The sequence below is a fragment of the Pezoporus wallicus genome, unplaced genomic scaffold, assembly GCF_028554395.1.
Source record: "Pezoporus wallicus isolate ANWC-B61680 ecotype Strahan unplaced genomic scaffold, APGP_CSIRO_Pwel_v1 contig_6814, whole genome shotgun sequence".
NCBI classification, from domain to species: Eukaryota; Metazoa; Chordata; class Aves; order Psittaciformes; family Psittacidae; genus Pezoporus; species Pezoporus wallicus.
In genome coordinates this window covers 4,647,872-4,675,260 of record NW_026639755.1, presented here as the reverse complement: position 1 = coordinate 4,675,260, position 27,389 = coordinate 4,647,872, and the positions used below count along the sequence as shown (strand labels likewise).

The 27,389-nt window shown below is 40.6% G+C and overlaps 1 protein-coding gene across 2 annotated transcripts in view; it reads left to right on the top strand.

The window, feature by feature from the left end:
• The window catches only part of EPHA3 (EPH receptor A3), a 216,677-nt gene that overhangs the window by 12,402 nt on the left and 176,886 nt on the right, over window positions 1–27,389 (top strand). For both annotated transcript variants that reach the window (XM_057415894.1, XM_057415893.1), the window contains exon 2: window positions 5,075–5,139. In XM_057415894.1, the coding sequence (XP_057271877.1) occupies window positions 5,075–5,139 (65 nt within the window). The remainder of the gene's footprint in view (window positions 1–5,074; window positions 5,140–27,389) is intronic.

The window sequence follows — 27,389 nt, the reverse complement described above, 5'->3', positions numbered from 1 at the left end:
ACCAGGAAAGGACAGAACGCTGGTGGTTACTTGTTCTTTGGTTTTGGTGGGGTGTTTTTAACTTTTAACTGGGAGTGTTAATTAGTTGAAGAAAGAATGTTTTCTGTGTTAGACCTCATTGCCTACTGCTCTGTATTTTCTTTGTAAAATATATGATATGGAACTGCTGTCAAGTGTGAGGTTGTTTCTAGGCGGCTCTTGGTGTATTGAAAGTTGCCTCCTAGCAGTCTTTTCCTCACCGTTTCTCAGGCAGTGAGGGGGATCTCGGGGTAGTTCTACCTGGTACAACCTTTGTTTGTTTGTTTTTTAGTGGGGGAGGTATTTATACTGTATTGTAGCAGTTGTTACTCCACGTGTTTCTCCAAGTGCTGCTGCTTTCAAGCGGCAGTTGTTAGTTTTACAGTTCTCCTCCTTTCACTGACACTAATCCTGGTGAAACCTGCTGTTTCTAAGCCTCGCAGCAGGCTCTCTACAATCAGTCTCAAACTGGAAGCAGTTTCTGGTAGCATGATCAGGCCTCCTGTCAAACTCTACCTGAGCCTTCATTCGTCTTCTGCCTGATGCCACAAAAAGGAGAGTGAGCGAGCTTTGCGTTTCCCATTCATGTCCCTGCTCCAGTTGCTGGAAAGAGTTTTGCCTTTACGTTTTAAGGGAACTAATAATGCTCTCTCTTGCAGTTATGAATGGGGAAGGCCAGAAGACCTGGGCATGAGAGAGCTTCTAGAAAGAGAACGTGTTCTTAATCGGCGTTTTGCCGCTATGCTGCCGCTTGGCAGGAGTAGCTACAGTGTACAATATGGTGAGGAGGACTGTTGTACAGAAGGACCAAGCCTTTGATTTTCAGAGCCAGAAATGATGGTTGCTCAGTTTGTATAGCACTGTAGTCTTCTAATACCGAGAAACTCTCCCTTGTACTTACCACTAGTTTTGAAGCGAGTTAATTACCTGATGGGAACCCATGCAGGACACTGAGATTATTACACAGTACTTTATTTATTGAAAGGTGTTTTATGAGAACTCTCCTGTGTCTCAGCATAACCAGTGATCCTTTTCAAGGCATTCTGTCAGAAACAATCATCCATAGCAACAAAACTGTTCAGCTAGTTGAAGAGTTAGCCGTAGTAACCAGCTGGTCAACATCAAAGGTTGCTGTAAGATCTAGCTGAATGATACTCACACAGTTTTGCAGGAGGAAGAGCCACAAGAAGAGCAAATGCATTGTATAAGAAATGGATAAGCTTTAGAAATAGCCTGGAAATGCTAATTCTTTTTCATGTGGGCTGACTTGTAAAATCTACCTCTTTACTCTCTTCTGGAAAGCAGTAAGAGGAAGGAAGAAGAGTTATTAACTTACCCTTCTTCTGTTCCCCAATACCTTACTTAAGATCATGACAGTTGTGGGTAAGCAGCTTTAAAGTGAGGGCCATATCTGACCTGTGGTTACGATTGCTTGTGCAGCCGTGCTCTTTGCTGGGCCAGTTGCTCTGGAGGAGATGGTTATTACACTTGCAATGAGAGAAAATGTGTTGCCACATGAAGTAGTTTGACCTCTTTTTTTTGTCTTAAGTCGTATGGTTCCCTTCATGCTGGCGTGGCTAGAGATGCACTCCTTGCGCTATGAGAGGGCTTAGAACTGTCTTCCTCTCCTGTTCCCTCCTTCATCCGGTAAACACATGGCCATAGGCGTTTGTAGTACATTAAACACCAGCTTTCATTTAACTTAAATTATATGTGGGAAAATGTGAGGGTCAGGCTGATGTATGCCTGCTGCTGCTAATCTGACTGAATATATCCTCATGGTACACTTCATGAATTGGTTGGGTCAGTTTTGTGAACCAAGTGTTGCCTTCTGTTACGCTAGAGGATATATCAGGGTTGAAAGAAGTTGAATTGAGTCATTCTATGGATCAAGTGCTTGTGTAAAGTTGGACATTTTTGCTTTTTACCTAACCTTACAAATCCATGCCAAAAAAAAAACATTAAAAAATCAGACAATGAATATCTAATCCATTCTTTATGTATTTTTTTCAGTCTTAATGTAGGGGAAGGCTGTTTTCTTCTTCAATTTCCAGATTCATACATAATGTTAGGATATACAATGGCAAAATGAAACCCCACATTCCCTGTCATTTTTGTCTAGGGACCAAGCTTGTAAGTTCTGTCATCATTTCACCGTTTGCTCTCTATCAAAGGTGTACAACTCCTTGAAGTCACAGGAAAATGAGTGCATTAGGAACTTCTTTTGGGGAGAGGGAGGTGGTGATTTGTTGTTTGGTTTTTTTCCAGGTGACTACCTGAAAGGAAATATGTTCTGCATTTTACATGCTGTTGAAGAACAGCACACTTGTAGTGAAAAGTTTATTTTTGGGGTTATTTGTTGGTTCTTTTCTTTTATTCCATAATTCTTTAAGAGGAAAAAAAGGATTGAATGTATGACTTCCAGTTCTCAGAACTCAGGCAGTCTGCTCTGTATTTCTGCTTACCTGTAATATAATTCTTACCTGGTAAATGATAAAGACATCCAGGCAAAGGGATAGTTTTCTAGGAAGTTAGTATAATTCTGCTAGATAGAAAAGTTACTTGACATGACAAACTTTGTTCCTTCTTGCACAAATGAAAATGGAGGAAGTCGAAGTTTGTGCAGTATAAATAGGTTTAATAAAGCTAAAATTGTGCATATAAATATGTTTAGCACAAAACTACTTATTGATAAAGTTACAGACCTGGAACACAGCTTTACTTTGGGGTTTTTCTGTTTGTTTGTGAGTCGTTTGGTTTTTTCTTGTCAGTAATGGTAGCTTTCATACCACTCTTTAAGTACCTGCCTGCGCTCTCTGACTTGCATCTGATCACCTTTCTTCTAAGGATTTATAAAATGTAGTGAAACACAAGTATGGAAAAGCACTTTGCCTAATGGTGCCAGTTAGTTGGAAGGAGATGAGGAAGATAAGAAAGATGGAAAGAAAGAGAGATGCTGAAAAAATACTGTCATATATGTCGTAGATTCGATCCCAGTGTGTTGCAACACAAGCTGCGCCATGCCTGAGACATCTGCCTGCCATGGGGCACATCCATGGGGCATGAATGGCTTTCACTGAATACTTAACTGACCCCCATGGCCCTATTGTGATGCCTCTGAGTGCTTCCTGTAAGAGTAGCTGGTAACTTGGTAAGCCTGTTCTGAGAGGCAGGCGGGCAGTACGGAGTTGACATAGAGAGAGGTATGGGGAGTGATGCTGAACGCTGATCTGCACCTCGAGGGTGTGCTGTAACTGTTAGGCTGCTTGGCAGCCGGGAGGGGGAAACTACCACCAGGTTGCGAATCTATTGCCTGTTTATTTTTTTCCAGATGAGACTGATGAATTTGGGTTGAATTCATAAATTCCAGAGTGGCTGCAATCGTGTTTTCAAGCAGCATAAAGAATAAATATATTTACATTTACTCCTAAGTGATTTCCCTTAGCAACTTATAGCCATGCAATTTACCTCAGAAGTCGTACTTCCTTCACCACCACGTATTGCAGATGCACAGCAAACAGATCTGTCTTATCACCAGAGATCCTTAATCTGTGGGAATTTGTAGTCACAACAGCAGGAAGTGCATTTTTCCCTTTTGAGATTTGGTTAGTATTTCTTTCCTATAGATGCAGAACAGTATGCCTGGGGCCCTATGCCCTCAATAAAGGACTGACTGATTTTTCATGGTCTAGGTGACTGGGAATTTAATTATTGATGAATTCAGAGGAAGAAAATATAACACTGCATAATGTTTCTATCAGATTAGTAAAGGTATTTTGCTTATTGGTGTAGGCAAAAAGTCAAAATAGGGTTGCTTTCTTTTCGAGGGGTGTATAACTGCAGGGGGAAATATTTTCCCTCACATAGATGGCAGAGCAGCTTGTTCATGGTAGTATAGCTCTGCATGTATCCATGTACACAGCGCAAAAGTGTGTGCATACAAATGTAGACAAATGGGTATATTTATGGTTATTTATACAACGAAAGGAAGCCCAAATTGCAGATAATAAATACTGAAGGTGTTCAGGTTGGTGCCACTGGGAACAGCATTGTCACGTTGTGTACTAATACTTCAGTTTGGTTGGTTTTTTGTATGGTGCTTTGTATTAATTCACCTGTTCTGCTTCATGTTAATAAACGGTTAGTTAGGGATTAAGCTGTGTGATTAAACACTTGGAGACTATCTGGCCAGGGTTAGGAACAGAATTGATTTGTGGGCTTGTAAAAACCAAGTAAATAAGAAAGAATATGCAATGATTTGTTTGTATGTATGTATTTAAATACCCGTCATATCTTAAAATGGATGTTGAATAAAACACTGTGATTTGATTGACTGGAAAATGTCTGTCTCAGACTGTTTGCAAATAAACGCTTCATTCTTACTGTGGAAATTGTGGCGTGCCCCTTAAAATAGCAGCAAGATTAACCGTGAATTGATGGGTCTCCTTAAAAGTAGGTTTGCCTGCACTTTTAACATTGTAAATAATGACTTTTGTATCTAATGTGTTACACATGGCATTTAGAGAACACTTCAGGGCTGCAAGACAGTGTGAGAGCAAATTAGATCAGAAGCAATGAAGACTTTAATCAGCATTCATTATTTATTCCTATATTCTGAGAAAATTACATATGCCAAATGCAGGCCTTTAATCAAATAATGATTAAAACATTCAGGTCTCACCTATGTAGTTAGATGCATCGACCCAGATTTCAGGCATCCAAGGGGAAAGCGCTGTAGTTTGTGCAGCTGATAGAAGCGCTCTGTTCCCACCTCCTGCTGTAATTAATTTGGCCAGCCATCCATTGTTTGTTTTTTGTCACTTTCTTTGTTTGGAGAAGTTCCCCCGTCTGCTGTTCGTACCATGTTTTATGATAAACAAGAGGATCCTTTCTATTTGTCTGCCTTTTTCTCCTTTGTAGCTAACTGCCAAGCCACCTGAATAAATCAAGTGCTCACAGGGTCCCCAAATAAACACGTCTTTTGGTACGGGTAAGTGAGGTTAACTGGACGGAGGCAGATGAAACTAATTCCTCTTCATTTTGTCTTCTTTTGTAGTTAATCTGCTGGACTCAAAAACAATTCAAGGGGAGCTGGGCTGGATCTCCTACCCATCACATGGGGTGAGTTCACTAGACTGTGAAATAGAAAAGTGCTGCTACAGACCAATGTGCTGTTTAACCATTGTTTCCTCTTCAGAGGACACCGTGCAATAGCGCTGGTTCTTTAGAGCTTCAAAAATAGCCTGCTCTAAACTTGCAATATGTAGCTTACGTAGCTATGGTGCCTTCTCTTTTGAGCATGCATCGCACTGCATGCGATCCCTGGGAAGAGCTCAGTCTGGTTGGAGAAAATGAAAGCAAGAGGTGCATTGAACAAAAAAAAGTAATAAAGAAATTTCACTTTAGGTATTGTTCCTTCTTCTATCACAATGTGTATTTCGCAAAGGTATCATGGGACTGTTCCATAGTGTTACTTGCTAATTTATGCAGATGGAAGTAGCGCAAGGTGAAAAATATGTGGACGTAAGCAGGTGTTGTAAGTACGTATTTGATAACTTTTGTGCTAAATTGTTCAAGTACTGTTACTAATGAGATAAAATATTATTAAAGAAATGTCTAAATAGTATTCTTGACCTTTTTTTCCCTAATTTGCTGCATATCCAGATTTAATAAATCTAGACATTCTATTCGGAGAAGTAGAAGCGCAGCCTTAACGCATCTGTGCTGTTGAACTTGCTAACTCCATCGTTTTTACATAGCATTTGCCATCAGACTCTTTAAAATTCATGGTGGCTTAGTACCAGTGCGTAACCATCCGTTGGTGCTGATATCTGGTCGCTCCCCAGCTTCTTTTTTTCTATGGAATGTGTATATGTGTTTGTGTGTAGGGACAACCCATTACTCTTTAAGACATTGCATAGTCCAGGTATGTAAGGAGGCTCCTGCATTCTGTCCCTGGCACAAACCCCACTCCCATTTGTCAGGCTGAATCCGTGGTTTCTGGAGCTTCCCTCATTCTCAGAAAGGGCTGTGCCATCAAACCTTTTGCTGAAAGAAGACACTTAAGAGACCTGTGGCTCCTTCTCTTGCTGTGCTGTCACTGGTGCCTACTCTTAAGGTGCTTTGCTTCCTTCCTCTGTGGCTGTCTTACTTTGGTTTTCTACGTTTAGAATGACAACTCTGAGAAGTCTTCATGTGCCCGTGTCTTCTACCCAATGAGTAAACCTCTATCAGAGGGTACTGGCATTTCTGAGTCCTTGAGAAATGCTGTCTCTAGTCCTGATAAGGGTGAGAAGTTGCTATCTAAGAGTGCAGCAACTGTCCTTTTTCCAAACCAACTGCAGTTTGAATTCTCGCTGTTGGCAGGTGTTTGCTCATTGGTTTGTCTGTAGGATCATGAAAGTCCACGTTTTGAGTATTCTGTGGCTTTGGGCAAGCTTTTACTTCACCCTTATCACTTTTACAGATTACAGAGATTAGTGGTAATAGCACTTTTGCATCTCTGCCTCATGGGATTCAGTTGTTTATATTTAAGAAGTGCCTTCTTGATGTTAAGTGTTATGCAGGTGTTTAGCAGAGTTTAAGGATTAAGGCTTGGTTTATTTTTTGAGTTTACACATGGATCTCTTCCTTTGTCTCTCAACAAATTGTTTCGTTCTCATGGGGAAGAAGTGGGAAGAGGGTTCATGTTTCTTTCTAGTGGTTGTTCCTGCTGGCTTTTCCCAATCAGAAACCTCTATAAACAGGATGTCCAGGAGGGAACTCTCCAGCAGTTTCTAGCTCATCATTTTTTTCTTGTCTTCACTTGCAATTTTGGTCCTAGATTGCTCCCCCCTCCTCTGCTTTACTCTTCTGCTCTGTTCATCTCCTTGCAGCTGTGCAGATCTGCTGCTCTGCTCCCTGCAGCTGTGACTTTCTTGCCTTGGATGCCTAAAGCAGTTGGTAGGGAATGAGAACAGGGTATCTTGGGGGCTATAAGAAAAACAGATGTGCTACATCAGCCTACCAAATAGGGCCTCCTCATCTCTGAAAGCAGTTTTATTAGCTTCTGCAAGTTTTTGTCAGGTAAATCCAGCACAACTTGTGTGTGTGTGTGCATGCTGTTCCTATTTACTGTAGTATCCACAGATATTGAAGCCAAAGTAAATTGCAGTACACAGTGTACTGATGTTCTTACATGCTAATGAAATTCTTAGTTAAAAATCACATGGTAGTAAATTAATGTAGATCATGTACTGTGAGTGTTTTTGTAAGAGAACTGAGACTAAACTGCAGCCTTCAAAATACTGTGAAGTTTTAAGCTTACATATTGAAGCATGAGTGTATAGTATAGAAATAGTAACATTTATCCTATCTAAATTGGCATTTTGCTGTAAAACGGTGACAACTTGAACATCATGTGAAAGAGAAGCCTTCTTTTTACAGCCTTTTATTTATAGTCAATTAATGAAACCTGGTAAATACGGCTGCATCTATCTCTGCGCTAACTAAAATATGAACTTAAACTTTAGTGGGAAAACATTATAATAAAGATGTCACATCATACTGAAAAATTGCTAATAGCATGGTGGTGATTTACGGAGTAGAGCTAATAGAGCTACACTGGAGGCTGTGATTCACAAATGAGTATATTGGTGGTGTGCCAATTCTCCTCCAGCTTGCAGCAGTGTTCTCATCTGAAGCCATGAATGTCAGTACACTGCAGCCAGTGACTTATGGAATTCCTAAAAATAATTTAGCTGAAGTGTTTAATAAGCCTCTTACTCGGTTAATAATTTTATCTTATCAATACATGATATTGATTGATTTCTGGCAAAATGACCAAAATGGATTTGTTGTCATTTTCAATATTCTTCTTTATTCTTTTAAGTCTGCCTTGACATATATAACAACGGCTTTCATGTTAAGATTTATAGATCACTTGTATTCAAAGATTTCTGTGTCCCACGTAAGAACACGCTAATGGCAGTGTTTTAGACCGTGGTTAATAATATCACCCTGTAAGAATGTGATCTCTCCTTGAACCATCCCACACAACCACAGTCTTGGCGTCAGTAACACTGGTCTGGTCAAGCTCATTAAAATCCCTGAAGTACAAAACGTCAGCCCCTCTAGATAGCCAGGCAATGGAATTGGAAAATATAATGGGGGGCTTTGCTGATGCTTGAGCGTGATTGGCAGCAGCCACAAGGCCTGTATCCTGTACTACCATCTCCAGCACCTGCCTAGGCAACCTTTTTGTGATGCCAATCAGTCAAATACCAGTTCCATTTCTATAGGTTTCATTAAAGGGGAAAGAAAGAAGAGCTACTTAGTCTGTGCAGAGTATATTATTGATATGCTGATTAAGCATAACGCAAGTGATCATTAACTGCAATTCACGTAAATTACAGCAGCACAGATGTGGGGGTTGGGAGGATGGAAAAGCAAGTCACTTTAATAATATACAATAGAAATGTGATGGATTATTCATGCAGGACAAAAAGAGTACAGTCTGAATCCCGCTCTGCATATTCATGCCAGTAGTTGTATTAGTTTCAGCATCTTTTATTTTTTAGGAGGATAAGATGTATCTTATTTGATTCCCACTCCATGTTCTTTGAAAGTTTGGGAGAAAAAAATAAGGAATTGTGACATAATCACAGTGCATCGTTCTGCTGTCACCCTACTTGTGGCTGATCTTTACATGGTTATTGTTCGTATTTATCGACTGGAAATTTTGGGGCACTTTTTACGTAGTTGGTAGAAAAGAAAGCATGGGAAAACATGCTTGTCTTGTTTTGCTTGTAGCTTGAGAAGAGAATCCTCTGGCATTTGTTACTATCATATAGTAGATAATTGTTAAATACCCCAAACAATTAAAATAAATTAAACAATTAAACATTTTAAACAATTAAAATAAAACCCAATCAAAAAAAAAAAAACAATCAAACCCAACCAGAACATGTTCCATACAAGACCAAAGTTAGTAAATTGCAGGCAAAATTGAAAAGGCTGGTTAGGAAATAAAGATACTGTGTTTGATTGTGACAGTCTTCTAGGTCCCCAAGTTTCTTCCAGAGCATCTGATTTGTTTGAGAGCTGGCTGGGCTCAGTACCTTAAACTTTTGGGCACGTACTTGAGCTGCTGAGTATACGCTGAAGTGCTTTGAAAATCTGGTGTGAGTTACTTTGCTTTTCCTTAGTGGTCGCTCTCATGGTCATTTGAACAAAGCAAGCTGATCATCCCAGTAATGGAAACTGGTTCATAAGTATTAGAGAAGGATAGCAGTCACTGCTTCTGAAATGGTTTGTGCTGGGAAGGCTAGAGCGTGCGTGACTGAGATTATTAGAGCTTTTCCATCAACCAGAATTGGGTTAGAATGCAAAAAATCAAGTGAAAATTAGGAAAATATCTCCTTTCTTATATTTCAAAAGCCTGAAAGTAGTTTCTCACATTAGACTGTATTACTGCCAACCCATGGTGGTGGCAGTCTCCCTGGCCTCATTTGTTCTGGTTTCAGTAGTTAGCTGATGTGTGGCACTGGAAAAACTTTTTGGCCTTTTTTTTTGTGGGATATCATGGACACGGTGACTGCAGAAGAGTCTGACTACCTAAGTATTTGGATATCCCTTGTGACTAGATGACAGTAGAGGAGAACTTCTGCGGGGTCACGTTTTGCCTGTGAGTAAGGTGTACGCAAGGAAACTGCATCCAGGAATCAGTTATTCACCTCACTAGGAACTGATTTATATGGAAGATGTTTTCAGGATTAGGTATTTCCATGAGTGGTGGAAATAACGAGGTTTGTTCTCCCGTGGCTTTGTGTCTTGCGGTTAGTTGCATCCTGTGACTGAAGGGGTTTTGCATTAGGTCCTTAGTGCCAGTGGGTTTCCCGGTGCCATGCTTCAGCTGGGCACATGGAGAGTTTCTCTTCCTGTACGTGTGTCTCATTTTCACACCACTGAAGAATCTTAGGACAGCTGAGATGTCAAAAAAAAAACCTTAAAACTGGCCAAAAAATAGAAAGCAACCTAATTTTAGTTTTCTTTTGATGCTGATTGACATCTTAGACTGTATTCATTTTTTGTCTGAGACATCAAACTTATCTTGTCAGCTTCTGAGTGATACTGTATCCGAAGTATGTCACCAAATGGTTGCGAAAACGAGTTTCAAAGGAAAACAAATGATATCAAACAATTGGCATAAGACAAAGGATTGAAACTGAGAGGTATCCTTGTAAAATAAAAAATGAAGTCCTTTTTTGTCAAAATGAAAATAGGCGTGAGATGCTATTACATCCTTTCTTTTTCCTATTCGTTAGCACTGGAAATTCCTTAGTCCTTCTTAAAACAGTGCATTCTGTTAAAAACAAGATTTATCTATGTTTTGCTTCAGCTCTGCTTTCCTTACAACTTCATATATTTCCTACTGTCACCCTGCCTTTCATGACTTCATGGCAGGGGGGTTGGAACTTGATGATCTTAAGGTCCTTTCCAACGCTAACTATTCTATGATTCTATGACTTGTGTATCAGGTCTGAAATGCAAGCAGACTGTTTTGGCGATTGAAAGTCAAACGGATCACTTGGGATTTTGGTTTTGTGAATCACCGACTTTGTTTCGTCTTACACTGAATGGCTGATTGAGAAAGTAATATTTTTTGCTAATATACTCTGTTTTTTCTCCCCACTACAATATTTGCTTTGGGGTATGCTTGAAAGTGTATTTGTTTCATTTTATTCTCCTTTTTTAATGATAATGAGACAGTATTAAAAAAAGGAGTCCACTTTTACCACAGCTTTTTCGAGTTCTTCCCTTCACCTCCTATTTCCTATGATCAAGCATGTGCTGTTTCTCTTTTAGACTTTTCCTTCTTCCTACTAGAATAAAACTGCTTGAATTTATTTTTGTTGCTCTAGAGTAAATGAATTTGCCTTGGAAAGGGACATTTCAAGATTTCTGCCTCGTCTGGACTTAAGTCTCTTCACTCGCACTCAGAGCCTTGAATCAGGATGCAGGGGTGGTTTCTTCAGTGTGTGGGCGCTGCTTTTACAAGACATCTGAACATGATGAAAAATACATTTATTTGTACTGTATTTTTCCCCCTTCTGATAGGTATTACATTTACCATGATACAGCTATGAGATACACCAGATGATTATTTTAATTATATGAGTATTGTTAAACTGATGACAGCATTGTTTAGTGCTGCTTTCTGAATATAACGTGAACGTTTTCCTGCTGACTTCACATGCGAGTAGTGAAGGGTGGAATATACTTTTGGTGTACTTTGGCTGGCTTTGGCTGTTTCATCTGCGTACTGTCTTCAGCAGCTTGCATTAAGCATGCGTTTAGAATGGAAGTTTAACTAAAAAGAAATAGGTGGAGTTGACTGAACAGATGGGGAAAATGATTCAGGGGAAAGAAAAATAATTGAGATCATCATGCATATTATCTTTATGCCTGTCTTTTGTTATGAATTGTTACCAGAAAGAAATGCCTTTTTAAAATGTAGAGCACTGTGATGTTCTTTAGATGTATTGTTTTGATCACTGTAGTCTGTAATGCAGTATGATCATAATGGCACTGTGTTTTGGTACATTTTCAAAACAGCTTTTAACTTGACCTAAAGTAAAAAGTGTGCTCATTTCCATTCTGTGTTCATCATTAAGGAAAGGGGAAAGCCTTTTTTTCCTGTTTCTTTTGAAGCAAGCATTTTACCGTATTCAAATTATGAGATTTTTATATATATATATATATATAAAGTAACAATAACAAAAAAGCTAAAGGTGCAATAAGTGCAGTGGCTTTGTACCATTTTTTATAATGCAAAATATAGGACACCCCCCTCCATTTCATTAGTTATCGGTCATGTTACTTACTGGTAATAGATTGCTGAAAGTTGGGTATTGGTTTTCTGTGGTTTCAAGAACAAAAAAAGGGGGGTAGGGGGGGAAGTTTTGGCTTCTGTTCCAAGAGTTAAATAAAGACCTTATTTAGAGTTGGAATTGCAGCTTCCAATATTTCTCTTTAACTTTCCAAGCTTAGAAACGACATCCTTCTCCTCATGGGCAGACTTTTATTTCTGTCAGCGTAAATGCAGGCCATTGGTGAGAAGTTCTCTCAAATGGCCTTATCGCCAGAAGATCTTTTTTCCCTTAGTAAAGAAATGCTTGCATTATAATTTGATCAGTCTTCTTTTGTGCTGAATTTATTTGCGTAAACCAGAATCTAGAAGAGGGTAAATACGATGACTGTCATGAAATGCAACGTTATTTATCACAGGGGCACACTGCAGTCGGTTTTAAGACTGGTTTTATAACATCAGGACCACAAGAAAAGTAACTCCAGCCTCCAGTTAAAAATGCCTGTAAGCGTTTTCGCCTGATAGATTTGCTGTGGATATGGGTTATTTTTTATGGTCTAACTAGTTTTGGTAGGTAATTTATTCTGCATATACGTATATATTTATATATAATTTCCCCAGATTTCTGAAAATACCCAGTGTGAAGTGATTGTCGGTGTAGAACAGTATTCAGACTGTTCTTTTAGACGGCCCTGGAAAGCAGGCGTGTAAGTGCACCGACAGCTTCTGGCTCCTACGCTGAAGTAGCGAGCCCGAGGGTGCAGAAGGATGTAGACAGGAGGTTCAAGCCCCGTTGTTCGATTTGCACCCCCTAACCTCTCCAGGTTTGTGCAAACAGCCCGAGGATCCTGTTGATTTCCTAGCTTCGCACGCTTTAACTTCTCCAGAGTGATGTTCCAAGCTTTCCCGTTAGCCTTTGGAAACCGTGAGCAGCAGCGCGGAGCGGGAGGCTGGCGTCCGGAGGTGCGCGGGTGCCGGCGGGGCTGCGGCCGATGCGGGCTTTGGTCCTGCGGCTGGAGGGCAGGTGAGCAGCAGCGGGGAGGGATGGGGGACACCCGGGCAAAGGCCAGTGCGGGAGCTCCCTCCTTTCCTCCCTCCCTCCCTCCCTCCCTCCCTCTCGGAGCCTGCGGGCCGGTACCGACCAAACGGCACAGCGAGGTGCTGCGGTCCTCTGCAGAGCTGACCGCTCCGCCGGCCCCTCGCAGCGTGACCCCGGCGGGGTTCAGGCCCGTTTGCCAGCCGTGGGGCTGCCGCAAAACACGCGGCAGGTTTCCCCGGGAGCGAGGGCATCCGTCGGGGATGGGCAGGCGCTGCGGTCCCAGCACGGGAGTGTGTATTGGAGAAGGAGGAGTACCGCGGGCCGTCTGACCCGTCTAAGCCTGCCCCTCACAGCTCGGCCGGGCCGCCGTGGGCAGGCAAAGCCCCTCTGGCGGCGGTGGGATTCCGCTGGGTTTCCTCCCTTGCCAGGGGGCCACGGGCTTGCCTCGGGGTGTGGGATGGGTAGGGCAGTGTTTCAGGTAACACTTTGCCCCCCTATTAATAGTAGTCTTGGTGTTACTCGAGAGCGATGGGGAGGTGCGGGTCCAAGCGCAGCACGGCCGTCTTGTCTAGGTCGGAGCGGAACACTCCAGCTCCTCGGGCATCCCCGGTCGTCCCGTCCCGTCCCGTCCCGACGCCGGGAGCGGCGCGGGCGGCTCGGCAGGTGGCGCTGTTCCTTCAGCGCGGCCCCTTGCTGTGCCGGGCCAGGCTGGGCTGCGCCTCTGCCAGCGACCCTCGCCCTCGGGCATCGAGGGATGTGGGCTCTGTGCGGCACCTTTTGGCTCCCGCATGGCTGGGCTTGCCGTGTCCTTTTAGGCGTGCCGCCAGCGCCAGAGCATAGCAAGTATTGCAGGTCCTCGTTCGCTTTGAGTAGGTGTTAGGGTGAAATGAGTGTTTCCTACTTGTGTTCTGCTTTTAATCAGCGGCTGAGCTCTATGAAGGATATGCTGGGGTTAAGGGCTCCTTGCACTGTGTATAGATACTATCTTATACATAATATGGTGATGAAATCTGTGAGTTTTACTCGGTGACATTTGGTCCTTGCATCTGTGTGTTAGTTTTCCCTGCCGAACTGCTGTTCCTCGATGTCTCTCAGGCTAGAACTTCATTTCCAGCTGTTGGATTTGCAGAGGCCCCCAAGGATAATTAAGACACGCAGAATGATTGCTAGTTGTCTGTTAGCGCAAGTGCATATGGATGAGTGCTGAGCTGCTATGTGGTTTGTGTGCCGTGAGGTTGAGACAAGTAGGGGCAGTCAACACCATGCCTCCTCAAGTGCCTGACAATTGATTTTACTTAGACTCCAGGGAAAAAGATTGAATCACTTTATGTTCTTATTTTTAAACCAAATTAACCTAACCCCAAAGTGAACCTTTTAAATTGACAGGACAGTTGCTGTTTACAGTAGCTGAAGTTTAATTTCTGAATTAGATGTCAACATTCACATAGAGTGCTTTTGGCATAGAAAAGCTATGGAATTGTAGGAATTAGTATCCTTCATCAGTTGTTAATCTTAGAGCATTACAGGTAGATTTTGACCACCAGTTCTTTAATTCTAAGTGCCTGCTTAGACTTGATTGACAATGACAAAAAACTGTGGTGAATTAACTTCTTTCAAGTTCTGATGTTGCCCAAAAATTATGATTGATGGGAGGGGTTGATGATGCCAGTGTTGGTTATGGATCAGGCTGCAGGAAGGCATAAATCTGAATCTAGTTTTCACTTGGAATCTTTTTCGGAGTTTGATACTGAAATGCATCTCTGTTTCAGGGATGTAGGTTATCAGAGAAATAATAAAGTGGTGCTTAAAACAGTTTCCAGGAGATCATCGAGTCCATCCAATTGCTAGACTATTGCTAACATCGTATCAGGTCAGCAGCAGTGGTTTTGGATAATGAAGTCAAGGAAGCACCAGAAGATGGAGATACCAGAGCCTCTCCAGGCAGCCTGTTTCAGTTCTGCACACCCTTCTTGTGGACAGAATTCTGCCTGATACCTAATCTGAATGTCTCAAGACACAGTTTGTGGCTGTTTCCTCTTCTTACAGCAGCTGCTTCTATCGAGGAGAGGTTGACTGTGTTAAGTCCCGTTCAAGTTCTTGCTTCATCTGGGAAACTGATCAAGTGGTTTTTGTATGGAAACAGTTCACAAGCCACAGTATATTTTATTTTACATTGCTTTTTTTTTTTTACATTTACATCCAGGGGTTTGACAAGTAGAAGCTAAATGGGTTCTGGAGGAGTTGCTGAAAAGAGAAGATAACAGCGTACTGTGGCTTTCTTCTCCACGGCTCTAAAAATGAGAGGTCTCGTCCGACACTAGTTTTGTTATCCAAAAGACATGGGAGACATGGAGACATGTTTGTCTAGAATCTAGATGTTTTCAAGGCCTTTTCCAAACTTAAGAGCTTTTTCCATGATAGCAGAAAATCTGAAACTCCTGTTTTTTGCCCAGAGGGGGTATTTCATTTATTTAAGGTGCGGTGGCAGGAGCGCTGTTTGGATTTGAGTGGGTTTTATTTGTTTTCATCTTTTTTAAAGGCAGACAGGTTACCTGAGGTTGGATAGGGCATAAAAAAAGAGGAGAAGGGTAAGGAAACAGTGGCAGCTGAAGATGAGAACTCAGTAGTATTTGACTTCTGCAGGAGGGAGAGAGGGATTAACTCCTACCTTCCCTGTTACTTTGACTCCTTCCTTCATATTGCAGAGACGGATTCAATGACATTCATGCCTGTTGTCCGTTCAAAAGTCTGCCTTTGTGAACCTCTGTGTTTACCAGAAGCTCAAGCAAACAGGAATCTCGCTTTTACACTCTCCATTTGATGTTAAGGCAGAGTTAAAATCCCAACCAGAACTTCCAAAGTTCATTTTCTTCCCAGCCATGTAGTTTGGTACATAACGTGCAATGCATTCCATCAAACTTACGGGACGTGTAACCTGGCAAATCAAACCTCGCTACTGGAACTTGAGCATTTACGGTCCTTGATACCCTTGTGTTACCTGTTTAACTTTCACTAATATGTTTTTGTCACTTTATTAATAAACGTAATGTATCCATGATGGTGATTTAATTTTGCTCTAAAACCTGGTAATGTTTGAACTGTAGAGCATTTATATAGAAGTGCTTTAGCCTGAAGAAATGTTTGGAGGGAAAGCAGAGCCACGCGTCTCCTGATGGCACTGTAATTCAGCAGCATATATTCAGAAGTGAATGGTTTTCAGATTAGAACATCCTCTTAAAATGAAAACATCCAGAGGGGTGAACGTTAGTAAGATTGGTAGAAAAAGTACTGTGTGGATGAAGGACAGGAGTGGTGAAGTAGGGCACAAAATAAGTGTGCAGCCCAGGTGGAAACTTTCCTATGTGACTGAATTGCCAGGGTGGTAGGACTCCTGAATGATTATTGTCTTGTAGAATGGGAATTAACTGGAGGGATCTCCAATGTATTCATGTGACTAACAGAGGTATTCGCTTTACAGCACAGAGGATAGGATTTGATGGACAGACAACAGTTGCCAAATCTTGGAGCAAACCACTTACTGAATGTCAGTACTGTCACATCTTCAGTTTACGCAGTGCTTTAAGAGAAGGCTGTATGCTCTGTCTTGTGCTGTAGATTACGGACTACCCCATTTCTGAGTTCCGAAACTGAGCGAACGGAGAACACTTTGGAACTACAAAGTAAACGCCGAGACTTGGTGTTCCTAAGATTTTAGGGAAGCGAATAGACACGTGGCATACTACATCTTGAAAATTAGGTTGTTGCATGTGACTGCACTAGTGCAGTGTCTTGATTTAGAAGGTGGAGGGCAGCATTAAACTCACAGAGCTATCTTGGTTAAACCACTATTAATAAAGATGCAAAACGAAAGGCCTGCAATTTGTGTTATATAGGATGCAATGTAGTGGCTTTGAGGGCTGAATAAAGAAAATACAGTTTTACTGATGGGAAGTTATGCTTTGATCTGAAGAATGGCAGGTGTCTATATAGAAGGTGTAAAATAGTAATATTATTTATTATTAGTAATATAATCTGTATTAAGTGTATAATCTGTGTTATGTCTTCTTAAAAACAAAAAGAATCCAACAGCGGAGCAAAGAAGTATCTGAACTGAAGGTATGCCCTTGGCCTCTTGCAATGGCTGATGTACTAAAGTTTACAGGATTATGTCTGCCATCCTATTTTATGTTAAATATAAAATGTATATGTAACTGTTTCTGACCTGTTTGGAAGTGAACCTTTTCAAACCATATGCATTCTAAGTGGTGCATGTTAGAGGTGTTTACAAACACTGGCCAAATGTGATGTAGGTTTGTTTAACCTGGTTTACTTAGTTGGGCTTAAGGCAGCGCTGTGACCAAAACGAAACAAGTTTTGGCATGGCCACTTGCAATGTGTTTTAGTTAGAAATCAAGTTCATTTAGCAACTAGGGCATTGCTTTTTTTCCTCTTTGGTTATGCCTTGTTTAAGAAAAAACGATTTAAATACAGAGATTCAAATCTCCTATTTGCATTCTCCTGTAAAACAGCGATTTTGAATTAAAACCTTACAAGGTCTTTTCAGTTTATTTGCCTGTTCAAATTCAGCAAAAGGCACTCATCCAGGAAAGAGCAAGGAAACAGACAAGAAACAGTCTGCTTATAATTTCTGTTCCTTATTTTACTATAAAACTATAAAAGGGGGTGAGTGGATGAGAAGAATAAAGCTGCAAGTGGTAGCATTCCATTCAGCTTACCTTTTTACTGCTAAATTCCTGTCTGTGTTTCTTGCCAGTGAATGCTTTGGTCCAGTAGTTTCTTCTTGTTACCTATAATGAGATGCTACCAATTCCATGGAGGATTTTGCTGGATATAGTTCAGTGCCAGGCCCGGAGGCTCCTGAAGCCCTTGCAGGGTAGCAATAGAGTAAGAGTCTTCTCCAGTGCTCTGCTGAATTAACCATGTGTGTTCTCAGAGTTAAGCAAGTGTGTTCTGGAAGAATGTAATTTATATTGCCTTATACCTGAGATGCTCTTGAGCTGATTTGGTGACCTTCTGTCCAAGGCAAGATCCTGTAGTCAGTGCAAGGATGTTCTTCAGCTGAGGTGTTGGTACACGTCTCTGGAATATGTATATAGAGATACATGCTTCTGGACATGGTATTACTAAAAATTATGGTAATATATAATTAAAAAATTGGCCATTTTCAACGTTAGAGTACTAGAGCTGAATCCTGCCATGTTTAGTTTGATCCATTAAGGAAATAGGTTTTAATAATCCTGATAAAAAATCTGATTTTTTCCACCCATCCCTAATAATTTCTGAGGACTTTCTCTCTGATTGCAGCCACATTTGACTGGAGGGAGCCAGGCAGCTGAGGTCTCGAACATACTTCATTCCTATGTTTCATGTAAGAAGGTCTTAGTTTTCTGTTGAGTAACCCCACTTAAGCTTTAGTTATTAACCATTGCAGTCTATACATGCAGGACAGCCATTATAAATATCCAGTTCAGGAGAATCATTCAGATAAAGCTCTGCATTCCTGGAGCTAATATCGTATAAGCACCAGGTAAAAATCTGTATGAAGCCAGGCTTCCTTACTTCTCACGTGCATAGGAATTACATGATTCTAGCAAGTTTCCTTTGGCTTTGGAGGGCTTCTAAAGCGTGGTATATGAGGTGCAATGTCAAACGATAAGTATGACCACACAGAGGATATACACCTCTATTTTAGTGCATAAAACCAAAGTATGTGGATAGAATTTAAAAGGCCTTAGAAATGCATCTATGTTTGAAAGCTGATGTTTATATTCCTAGCAATTAAAATCCTTCAGAAAATCTCAAGCGCGTGATTCTGTGTTTGAGGGCAGTGCCTTAGGGATAGATGTTCATGCTCACTGTGTTTTCCACTGAAAGGTGATTCTGCATCCTAGTAAAAAATTACATTAATAGTATTTGAACGTTAGCAAAACCTGCTGTTAAAGATACAGAAGAAAGGGATCTGGGAGTAAAATATTGGAAGTGGGAGTGGGAAGTAAACAACTGCTTCTGAATATCCATACATGATGCACTCGTTTGATCTTGGATATACCAGATGACAAGGTCATAGAATCATAGAGTGGTTAAGGTTGGAAAGGACCTTAGGATCATCCAGTTCCAACCCCCTGCCATGGGCAGGGACACCTTGCACTAGCCATGTCACTCAAGACTCCATCCAAACTGACCTTGAACACTTCCAGGGATGGAGCATTCACAGCTTCCTTGGGCAGCCCATTCCAGGTAGTCTCTGCTTGGTGGTCTCTGCTTCCTAGCAAGGGACATCGGAATCCTTACTGTAACTGACATAGTTCCTTCCCATCTGAATGCTTTTAACAATGTGGAGTAGTTGAAAAAGTTTATGTGGAAAACCAGAGGGATGTAAATGATGGAGGGTGAGGTAAAGGATGCTGAAAGAGTTACCCTGGTAAATTTCCTGAACTTAATTCTTAGCAGGAGACAGAATCACTTGTATCCTAGCAAGTCTATCACTTTGGGCTGAGCTCTAGGGTTCATAGTGTACTGAAGTTGTTGTTAACCTACCTGTGAACCCATTTTAGGCACAGAAATTGTGTGTTGCATTTGCATTCGAACTAACAGTAAAATATAGCTTCAAGAAAGTAATGCTCCTGCACTAAACATGACAAAGAGACTAATTAATGTAGTCTTTTCCTTTTCTTTTGTCCACCTCTGTCATCCTAGATGTGAGTAGTGTTTTGTAAATGCAACAAACTGAAATGAATATAAACTGTTGCATTTTGGCACTGCATTTTTCGCTAGACTTTCAAGGGGATAAAGTCATGCCTGAAAAGGACAGAGGTGAAATAAGCATCTGAAGAGAAATCTTTGGTTCAAAACAGCTATAAATGCCTTGGTTGTGAAGATAGAATGAAGACAGAAGTGCAAAAAGCAATCACTGGTGGCTGGTGTGAGCGATGCGCATGGTATACTAGGCAAATGTGAAGGTTATGGAATGGTGAATGGCAATATTAAAATGATCATAAGGCAAAATAAATAGTAAAGATGTATTACTGGAGAGAGAATGGGCCAATAAAGAAAAGAAAAAAGTGAAGAATCTTAGAAATAACCAAGACTAATTTAATTAACATTGAATTTGCATAAAATCAAAATTAATGAATTATTATATATGGCTTTCCAGCCATGCGGCCACTGACTCCCACCTGATATAGTAGTTGAACAACAGATGACTGAAAAGTTACATACATTTAATACTGTATTTAAGCTTTTCTGTGTCTAAATACATACATCCCTATTTCATAGCCTTGCAGTACATCTTGTATGAGAGCTGTGTGAGTCTTGCCAATTTTGATTTATAATGAATTTGTTTAATGAATTAATTTTTAGGTGCTTTCAACCGTAGATTGTTTCAGAAACACCGACGAGAAAACCCTAAAATGAAGTAATTAATTAAGTGTATACGTTGTGAAAATTAATTTCTTTGCCCAAATTGACTCTGACAGAGACAAAAAGATGATATGGTCAGAGCTCTGAAAAGGACTGGGTGTTAGAACATAGCACAGAGCTTGCATGTATAACAGGTATTATTACATCAGTCTCTCCAGGCAGGAATTGATTGAATCCAGCTAGCTATGGAAAATTGCTATTTGGGGTGTTTTTAAGACATTTTTAATTCTCTTTCTTGTTTTGTGAATGGGAAGGCTTTTCTGTGGATGCAGGGAATTAACATGAAGCATTCTGTTAATTTAAAAGGTATCATGTCTTCCATGCAGGTAGCATCTTTTGCCCGTCAAAAGTAAGTCTGTCAAACAGCATCTCCCTTTAGGAGTGTGGTATGATGATGAATTCTGACCTTAGCAGTAGGTCACAAAACTTGGTAAATGTGAGTCTAGTTCTCACACTTAGTTAAGCCTTCCATGTTTATGCTGGGAGGCAATGAAGAAGGGAGAGAGTGAGAACTGAGTATGCAGGGAAAGGGTGTATGCAATTTGTAGGCATACAGGCTGCTTTTGTAGGGAATTTCCTAAGGTGGTGCTAAGATTTGGGTTCTGTGGGAGTTCATTCTCTGTGGATTTTCGCTTTATTGGGTATGTGTGTTATGTACACACGTGAGAATGACTTACTCCATCATTAAAAGTATTATTTTAGGATTATAACCTGAATGAAATCGATTACATCATGGAGTCCTGAGTTCTGTCTTTCCTGCCCCTTTTTCTGCTTCAGGTACCTAGTCCTCAAGAAGGTGAAGTTTCTGCTCTTGAATTTCTGAAATCAGAACCTTGATCTGCAAGGGGAACTTCTGTCTTTTTTTTTTTTTACTTTTTTTACTTTTTTATTTTTTAAGATTTATTTATTTTTAATACAATTACCAATTTAGGACTTTGGATTCAAGCATCTGAGCCCATCTGAGTTTGTTCATATATACTAATAGCTCCTTTTCTGTTTGACTGATGTGCTGGGTTGGTGAAAGGTCTCTCACAGCTGTGGCATGCTTACTTTATTGTGAGGGTGGGAACACCAGCAGGCGTCATGGTTCAACAGGAGTCTCAGGTGCCAGCAAGCTCACAATTTGCTCAATTTCCTTTGAGAACAGGCTTTTTCTTGTTTCCCATTTGTGTTTTGACGGTGGTTTGTGTCAGAAGCCATAGTCCTGTCCTGTTTGTAAATACCATTGTTCTAGTAGTGTAAGTGTGAAAGAAAAAGCTGTTCTTCAAGCTGCTGATGGCCATGACTGGCAGCCAGTACACACAGTCCTGTGAAGTTGGCAGAAGGCAGCTCTACATAGAGGGTTTTAATTTCAAGCTCTGGAAGTACAGGTAAGCTTTTGGGAGCCCATAGTCCCTGATTCAGTAATTGGATGAAATCAGTATCAGGGAAATAGAATATTTGCATCATTTACATGATAGTAAGTCAGTGTTAAGAAGTATTTTCTGCTCATCAGCTGACCTTTTGGTGCTCACTGCCATATACCAACACATTAGCTCTACTTTCCTATTAGAAATTCCCCAATGGAAAATGAGCTGTTACTAATAATTTAAAAACAACAATAATATCCCACCCCCCAAGTCTGTGAGCTTGGTTGTAGCTTATGGTATTCAGTTAAAAATGATGTAGTGAATTATCTGGATTATATGGCACTAAACCCAAAAGTACCTTACAGGTCAAAGGTTTTTATCATTGCAGTCTCCCTTACACATCTTTTTGTCATGTAAGCAGGTCCATGTTTTGGTTGGGGGTTTTTTAAGTGCATACAGACTAATTTCAACAAGAATCTTCTAAACGAACATGAAGTGTGCATACTTTTTCATGAACTGATATTTCTGATGCTAAGCAGCGTGCTAGTATATCGAAGTAGCCAAATGCAGTGGATGTAACTTGTACTGGTCTTGCTAAAGGTTGGTATGTGGAACTAGTTTCACTGACCATTCTGTGGACTGACAGCATAGGTCTTCCAGTGGTGTTAAAGTAAATCCATTTATGCATGAAAGTCATGGATCAGAATGTGCCTTTGACCGATAGGTAATTTGCAATGAGTTTTTCTAGGGCTTCAGCACAGTTTCAATGGCAGCTATAATCATAGTGTTGGAAGGGAATATGTGTGTGCTTTAGGGTTTGGGGCTTTTCAATTGTTTTCCTCTTTGATTGAAACATTCATAGGAAATTCTTTGGATGCAAACCTGATCTCAATTTGGCTACTTTTTACTGTAGCATTAGTATGCTGCTTTCAGAGGAACAGCTCTTACATACTGTGGTTATATTACTATATAACCAGAATAAATGCTTATTTTACAGTATTAATGAAATCACATTTCCTTCCCAGACAATGACTAAATCTAAGTGGCTGCAAGTGTAGTAACAGCTAGAATCGTAGCTTAATGAAGTTTTGCTCTATTTATATCAGGCTGATTTTACAGGTTTGATTATTCTTACAGCTAAGAAACATCTTCCCCCACACACCTTTGTCGAAGGCGTAGGCATGTGGTTCATTAACATGAAGTAGTGCTGCTTCCTAAGATGAAATTAGTAGTCTGTGTTATCTCATGATAAAGAGAGGATGTGTCCATTGCATAGGTGCTGTACGTCTCACTAGCATGGTCCATTGCATAGGTGCTGTATGTCTCACTAGCATGTTTTCTTTGGTCAAAAAAAAAAGAAAAGAAAGAAAATGTCAGACAGGAGCTGGCAGAAAAAAAAAACAATAAAAATCACATTAAAAAGTTGGTTTTGGGGGTATGAGAAGGTGAACAAGAAAGTAATTTTTAATGAGAAAGTAGTTTTCTGTTTCCTGACTGTGGTTTATGCCAGTTGTTGCAGTATTAAATTAGAGTGAACCAAATGGTACAAGAAGTAAAATTACTGAAGTATGGATTCTTCATCTGAGGTCTTAAGCTTTGATTTGTGATTTTTTTGCTCTATTATTGAACATGTCTCAAAACTATGGAGAGTTTTGATATTTGGAGACCAATAACTCATGTAACTGTTGTTGCTTGACTCCATGGACTCAGTTTTCAGGTTTTCTGTAATGTCATTTTCAGCAGAAGCTCCTTAATTTTCTCTTAGCATATATTGACACATTGTAAACTACAAGATAAAGGTTTATTGTGGTGGTGTTTGCGAATAGTAAAGCTCATACCAGTGAAGAGCTTCAGGTAGGTGGTAACTAATAAACCACTGTTTAAGAATGCTTCCTTAGGATCATTGACTCAGTTTAGTAGGGTATTGGATGTGTAGTTGCAGAAGCTTCTTGCGTGAGCTCTGTCAAGTGTTTGATGGGATTATCCTAGCAAAAGGCCGAAAAGTAGCAAAAAACCAGACATTTGGTGGGTGAGTGGGTTCGTGTCGTGGTTTAAGCAGGAGCAACAACTTTGAGAGCCAATAAATCAGCATTGTGATGAGTGTCTATTAATTCAAAACAATAAATGCTTATCACAAATACAATTAGACACACTCAGGTCAGATCTGTCGTTATCTCAACCCTTCGTGCCCCACGTTGGGCGCCAAAAGGAACTGTCGTGGTTTAAGCCCAGCCACGCAGTCTCTCTCTCACTCCCCCACTTCCTTACCCCCTCCTTCCAGTAACTGCCCCCAGTTCTACATCCTGGCCATGATGTGCTGTGGTATGGAATACCTCTTTGGTCAGTTTGGGTCAGGTGTCCTGTCCCTGCTTCCTCCTGGCTTCCCCTCCTCCCTGGCAGAGCATGAGACTCACAAAGTCCTTGGTCAGAGTAAACATGACTGAGCAGTGTTATCAGCGCTGTTTCCAGGCCAAAAGTCAAAACCACAGCACACACCAGCTACTAAGAAAGGGAAAAATGACTGCTACTGCTGAACCCAGTGCAGTTCATTTTAAGAAATAACAGCATTTTGTTAAGGAGGATCGAGTATCGCTGTCCATTTTTCAAACAGTGTTCTATAACACTCTTGGTTCCTCAAAAACAGCCCATACTGAATTTTGTTTTAATTTATGGCATGGGATCTGTGTGTCATGCACACGATCTGTTTATGGCTGATATGTTTGTCAGCTGTCGCAATGACACGTCCCATTTTTTGAGTTGTAGCATTTTAATTGCAGTATTTGGCTTAAAATGGTGTTGTGCCCTTTATGACTTGGAGTTTGAGACTAAAATAATGTTCTTAAATTTGCACGACCTGGATCTTACTTAAGTGTAAAGAACAAATGTGAACCTTCATAGAATATCTTTATAGGAGCAAAATAGCTCATGTTGTATTTCAGTCACATCCATAGCTGTTAAAGTTTATATCATGTGAAAAAATGTATGGACAATATATTACATGGGAGGACTGCAGCGTGATAAGAGAGAGCAGGATATTAAAAGAGATTATATGTCTGAAAGAGGAGAGATTTACTGTACTCAGGAATGGCAGCATGGATGTGGAAAAATGAGAATGGAAAAATAACTTGCAGATATAAAAGACAGAAATCCAAAGCAATTGAAGGTCAAACACTGTCAGATTTTGCGTTTGGGTGATAGATGGGGCTTTGTCACTTTCTCTTGCACCCTCCTGCTCTCTGCACTTACTGCACAGTGGTCACAAGTGCCAAGATCAACTTCCCTACTCCTCTCCTAAGGCAGCCTGTATTTCCATTTGTGCCTGTGGCCATGGTAAATAGAGGAAGCAGTGCAATGCAGAACTGGGATAGAGGGTTTTCCAGGCTTTCCCGGAAAGCTGGATCACAGGCTGTTGTATGGTCACGAAACAAACCAGCCATCCAGTTACTGTATTTTCCTTTGGATTGAGGGGGAAGAGGACAGTCTTTTTCTTTCTTAACATCAGCCAGCCTTTTTCACCCTGAATTAGATGTATTTCACCATGTCTAACTGACACCATAGCTCACAGCATCCCTGAATTTGTTCCAGAGTTTGTCATAAATACCCGATACCCTTCATTGTCCTGTTAGTTATAGCCTGCTTGAGCAAATGCGACGAACAGAATTTTATCTTTTTTTCTATAGGTATTATTTTACTCAAAGCAGATGTTTTGTGACAAGTAAGTTGAGGGTGTAGCGTTGAAGAGACATGGAAAAGAAGCTGCTTGAGAGCAGCATCGTCTGGAATAAAAAATGGAGGCATGTGGAGATAAAATAATTTAATGGTATCGGTGTCGTTGCAGTTAAAAAAATGAAGTGTTTATTTTGGGGAAATTTTCTGGGAGAAATTCATTTAAGGTGCCAATGATGTTATAGCTGTGTTCATAGTATAATTTATCATATTAATTTGCTTTAGGGCAAGATTTCGCTCGTTCCTAAACAGTATCTGGATGTAATAAAACGAGGATGTAAAAATTGTAGGTAATTCTAGTACTAAAAATGAGCGCTGAGGGGACTGTAGGAGACAGCTTTAGACTGAAAAGCAACAGGTGGATCAGAAACAAGACCTTTTTGAGAGACCAGTACAAAGGCTCCATCACCACCACCACCCCCTGCCCTACTCGTCTTCCTTTCGGCTTGGAGTTTTCAGAGGTTTATGACTATGAGAAGTGTGATTGGTAAGTGCAGAAGAGCAGGAAACGCTGTGCCTTACCTTGGCCAGTCTAACCAGTGTGTTCCATAGGAGCAGTGTGGGACCCTGTAGGGTAGAACCCTTTTTGCTCTTGGATCAAACCCAAGGTGTTTCACCTGTTCCTGAAAGATGTCATAAGAGTAGCTAGTGCTTCAAGCAGCGCTGTTGTATTTCAAAGCTGCTGTAGAAGGTAACAATATAGAATATATCTTGAACTTTCCATCTTTCTCCTGTTACCCAATACATAAGAGAAAGCTATAGGTAGAGATGAGTTAAAATAACTGAGGCCATAACTGGATACTTATGGATTCCCACCCCAGGAGGAGAGACTGCAAACAAGCATCAAAATCATTCCTCTAAGAACTGGTCACTAATGGGTCCACCTTAGTAGCCGTAGAGCTACTGCTGCAATATGTGGAAGATCAGTGGTAATTTTATTAGCATCTACATTTTCAGTAGTCTTCCTTAATTTATTTAAATCTTACTATATTGTGTTTAGAAGAAGCAAATAGGCCTGTAAGAATTGTGGAGGTGCCTTTTATGGTATTAGACTGTTTTCTGGCTTTTTGCTATGTCCAGGAGTTTTTAGCATGTAACTGCAAGAATAAAATGATCTTGCTGTACCTGTTCTGGTTAGCTATCAACATGGTAATGTGCTGAAATAAGCTATTTCTTACAGCCTAACTCAGGCTATTTATTCCCAGTTCTTTGAAGGAATGCAGGTGGTCTTACTGCTTGGCTTTCTTCTCTCTACTTTCCTCATTTCAGACCTCCTAAGCAGGTATTGCCCAAAGAAGCAAAATAAATCCAGCTAAACTGGGAAAGTAAAACACTTGAAAGTGCATCTTTTTATCCCCTAGATGAGCAGGTTGGATCCCTGAAGTACATATTCTTCTATGTTATTCAGCCTAATTTTAACATTCCAGCTAATAGGCTTCCTCTGGGAGATCTTTTTTCCAGCCTGCTTTATATCTCTCACTGTTATGAACTATTTGCTGATAATCAGTCTCCTGTTTCATAATGGGATCTTTTTTAATGAGTACTTTTTGAGTTTAACCCTGGTGAATCTTATGAAAGTAGTGATTTGTATTTCTTTATTCTTTAAATAACTTTTATATGACCATTTAGGTTTTTCTCTGTTTAGTTCTCTAACTGCTGTTACCCCTTCTGTTTTTTCTTTGGGTTCTCTGCCATTGCTGTTCCCTTTCTGTTGCTAATAGTAGGAAGCAAGCTCACTGGTCAGTGTCCTAGTTTTGAACTGATGGGAGCATAGGTATCATTTGAAGGAATCTAAGAAGGCTTTTCCATGCATGGTGATGATCAGCAGTCAAGAGAAGGTCAAATGGCTGTAAGAATGGGAACGTGCAGATTAACAGTGGTTGCAGAAGGACTTCCCGGATGAAGCCAGTGAATCATGTCAAGTGTTTGAACAGTAATAGTTCTCTTTGAAAGTAATAGTTTATTAATG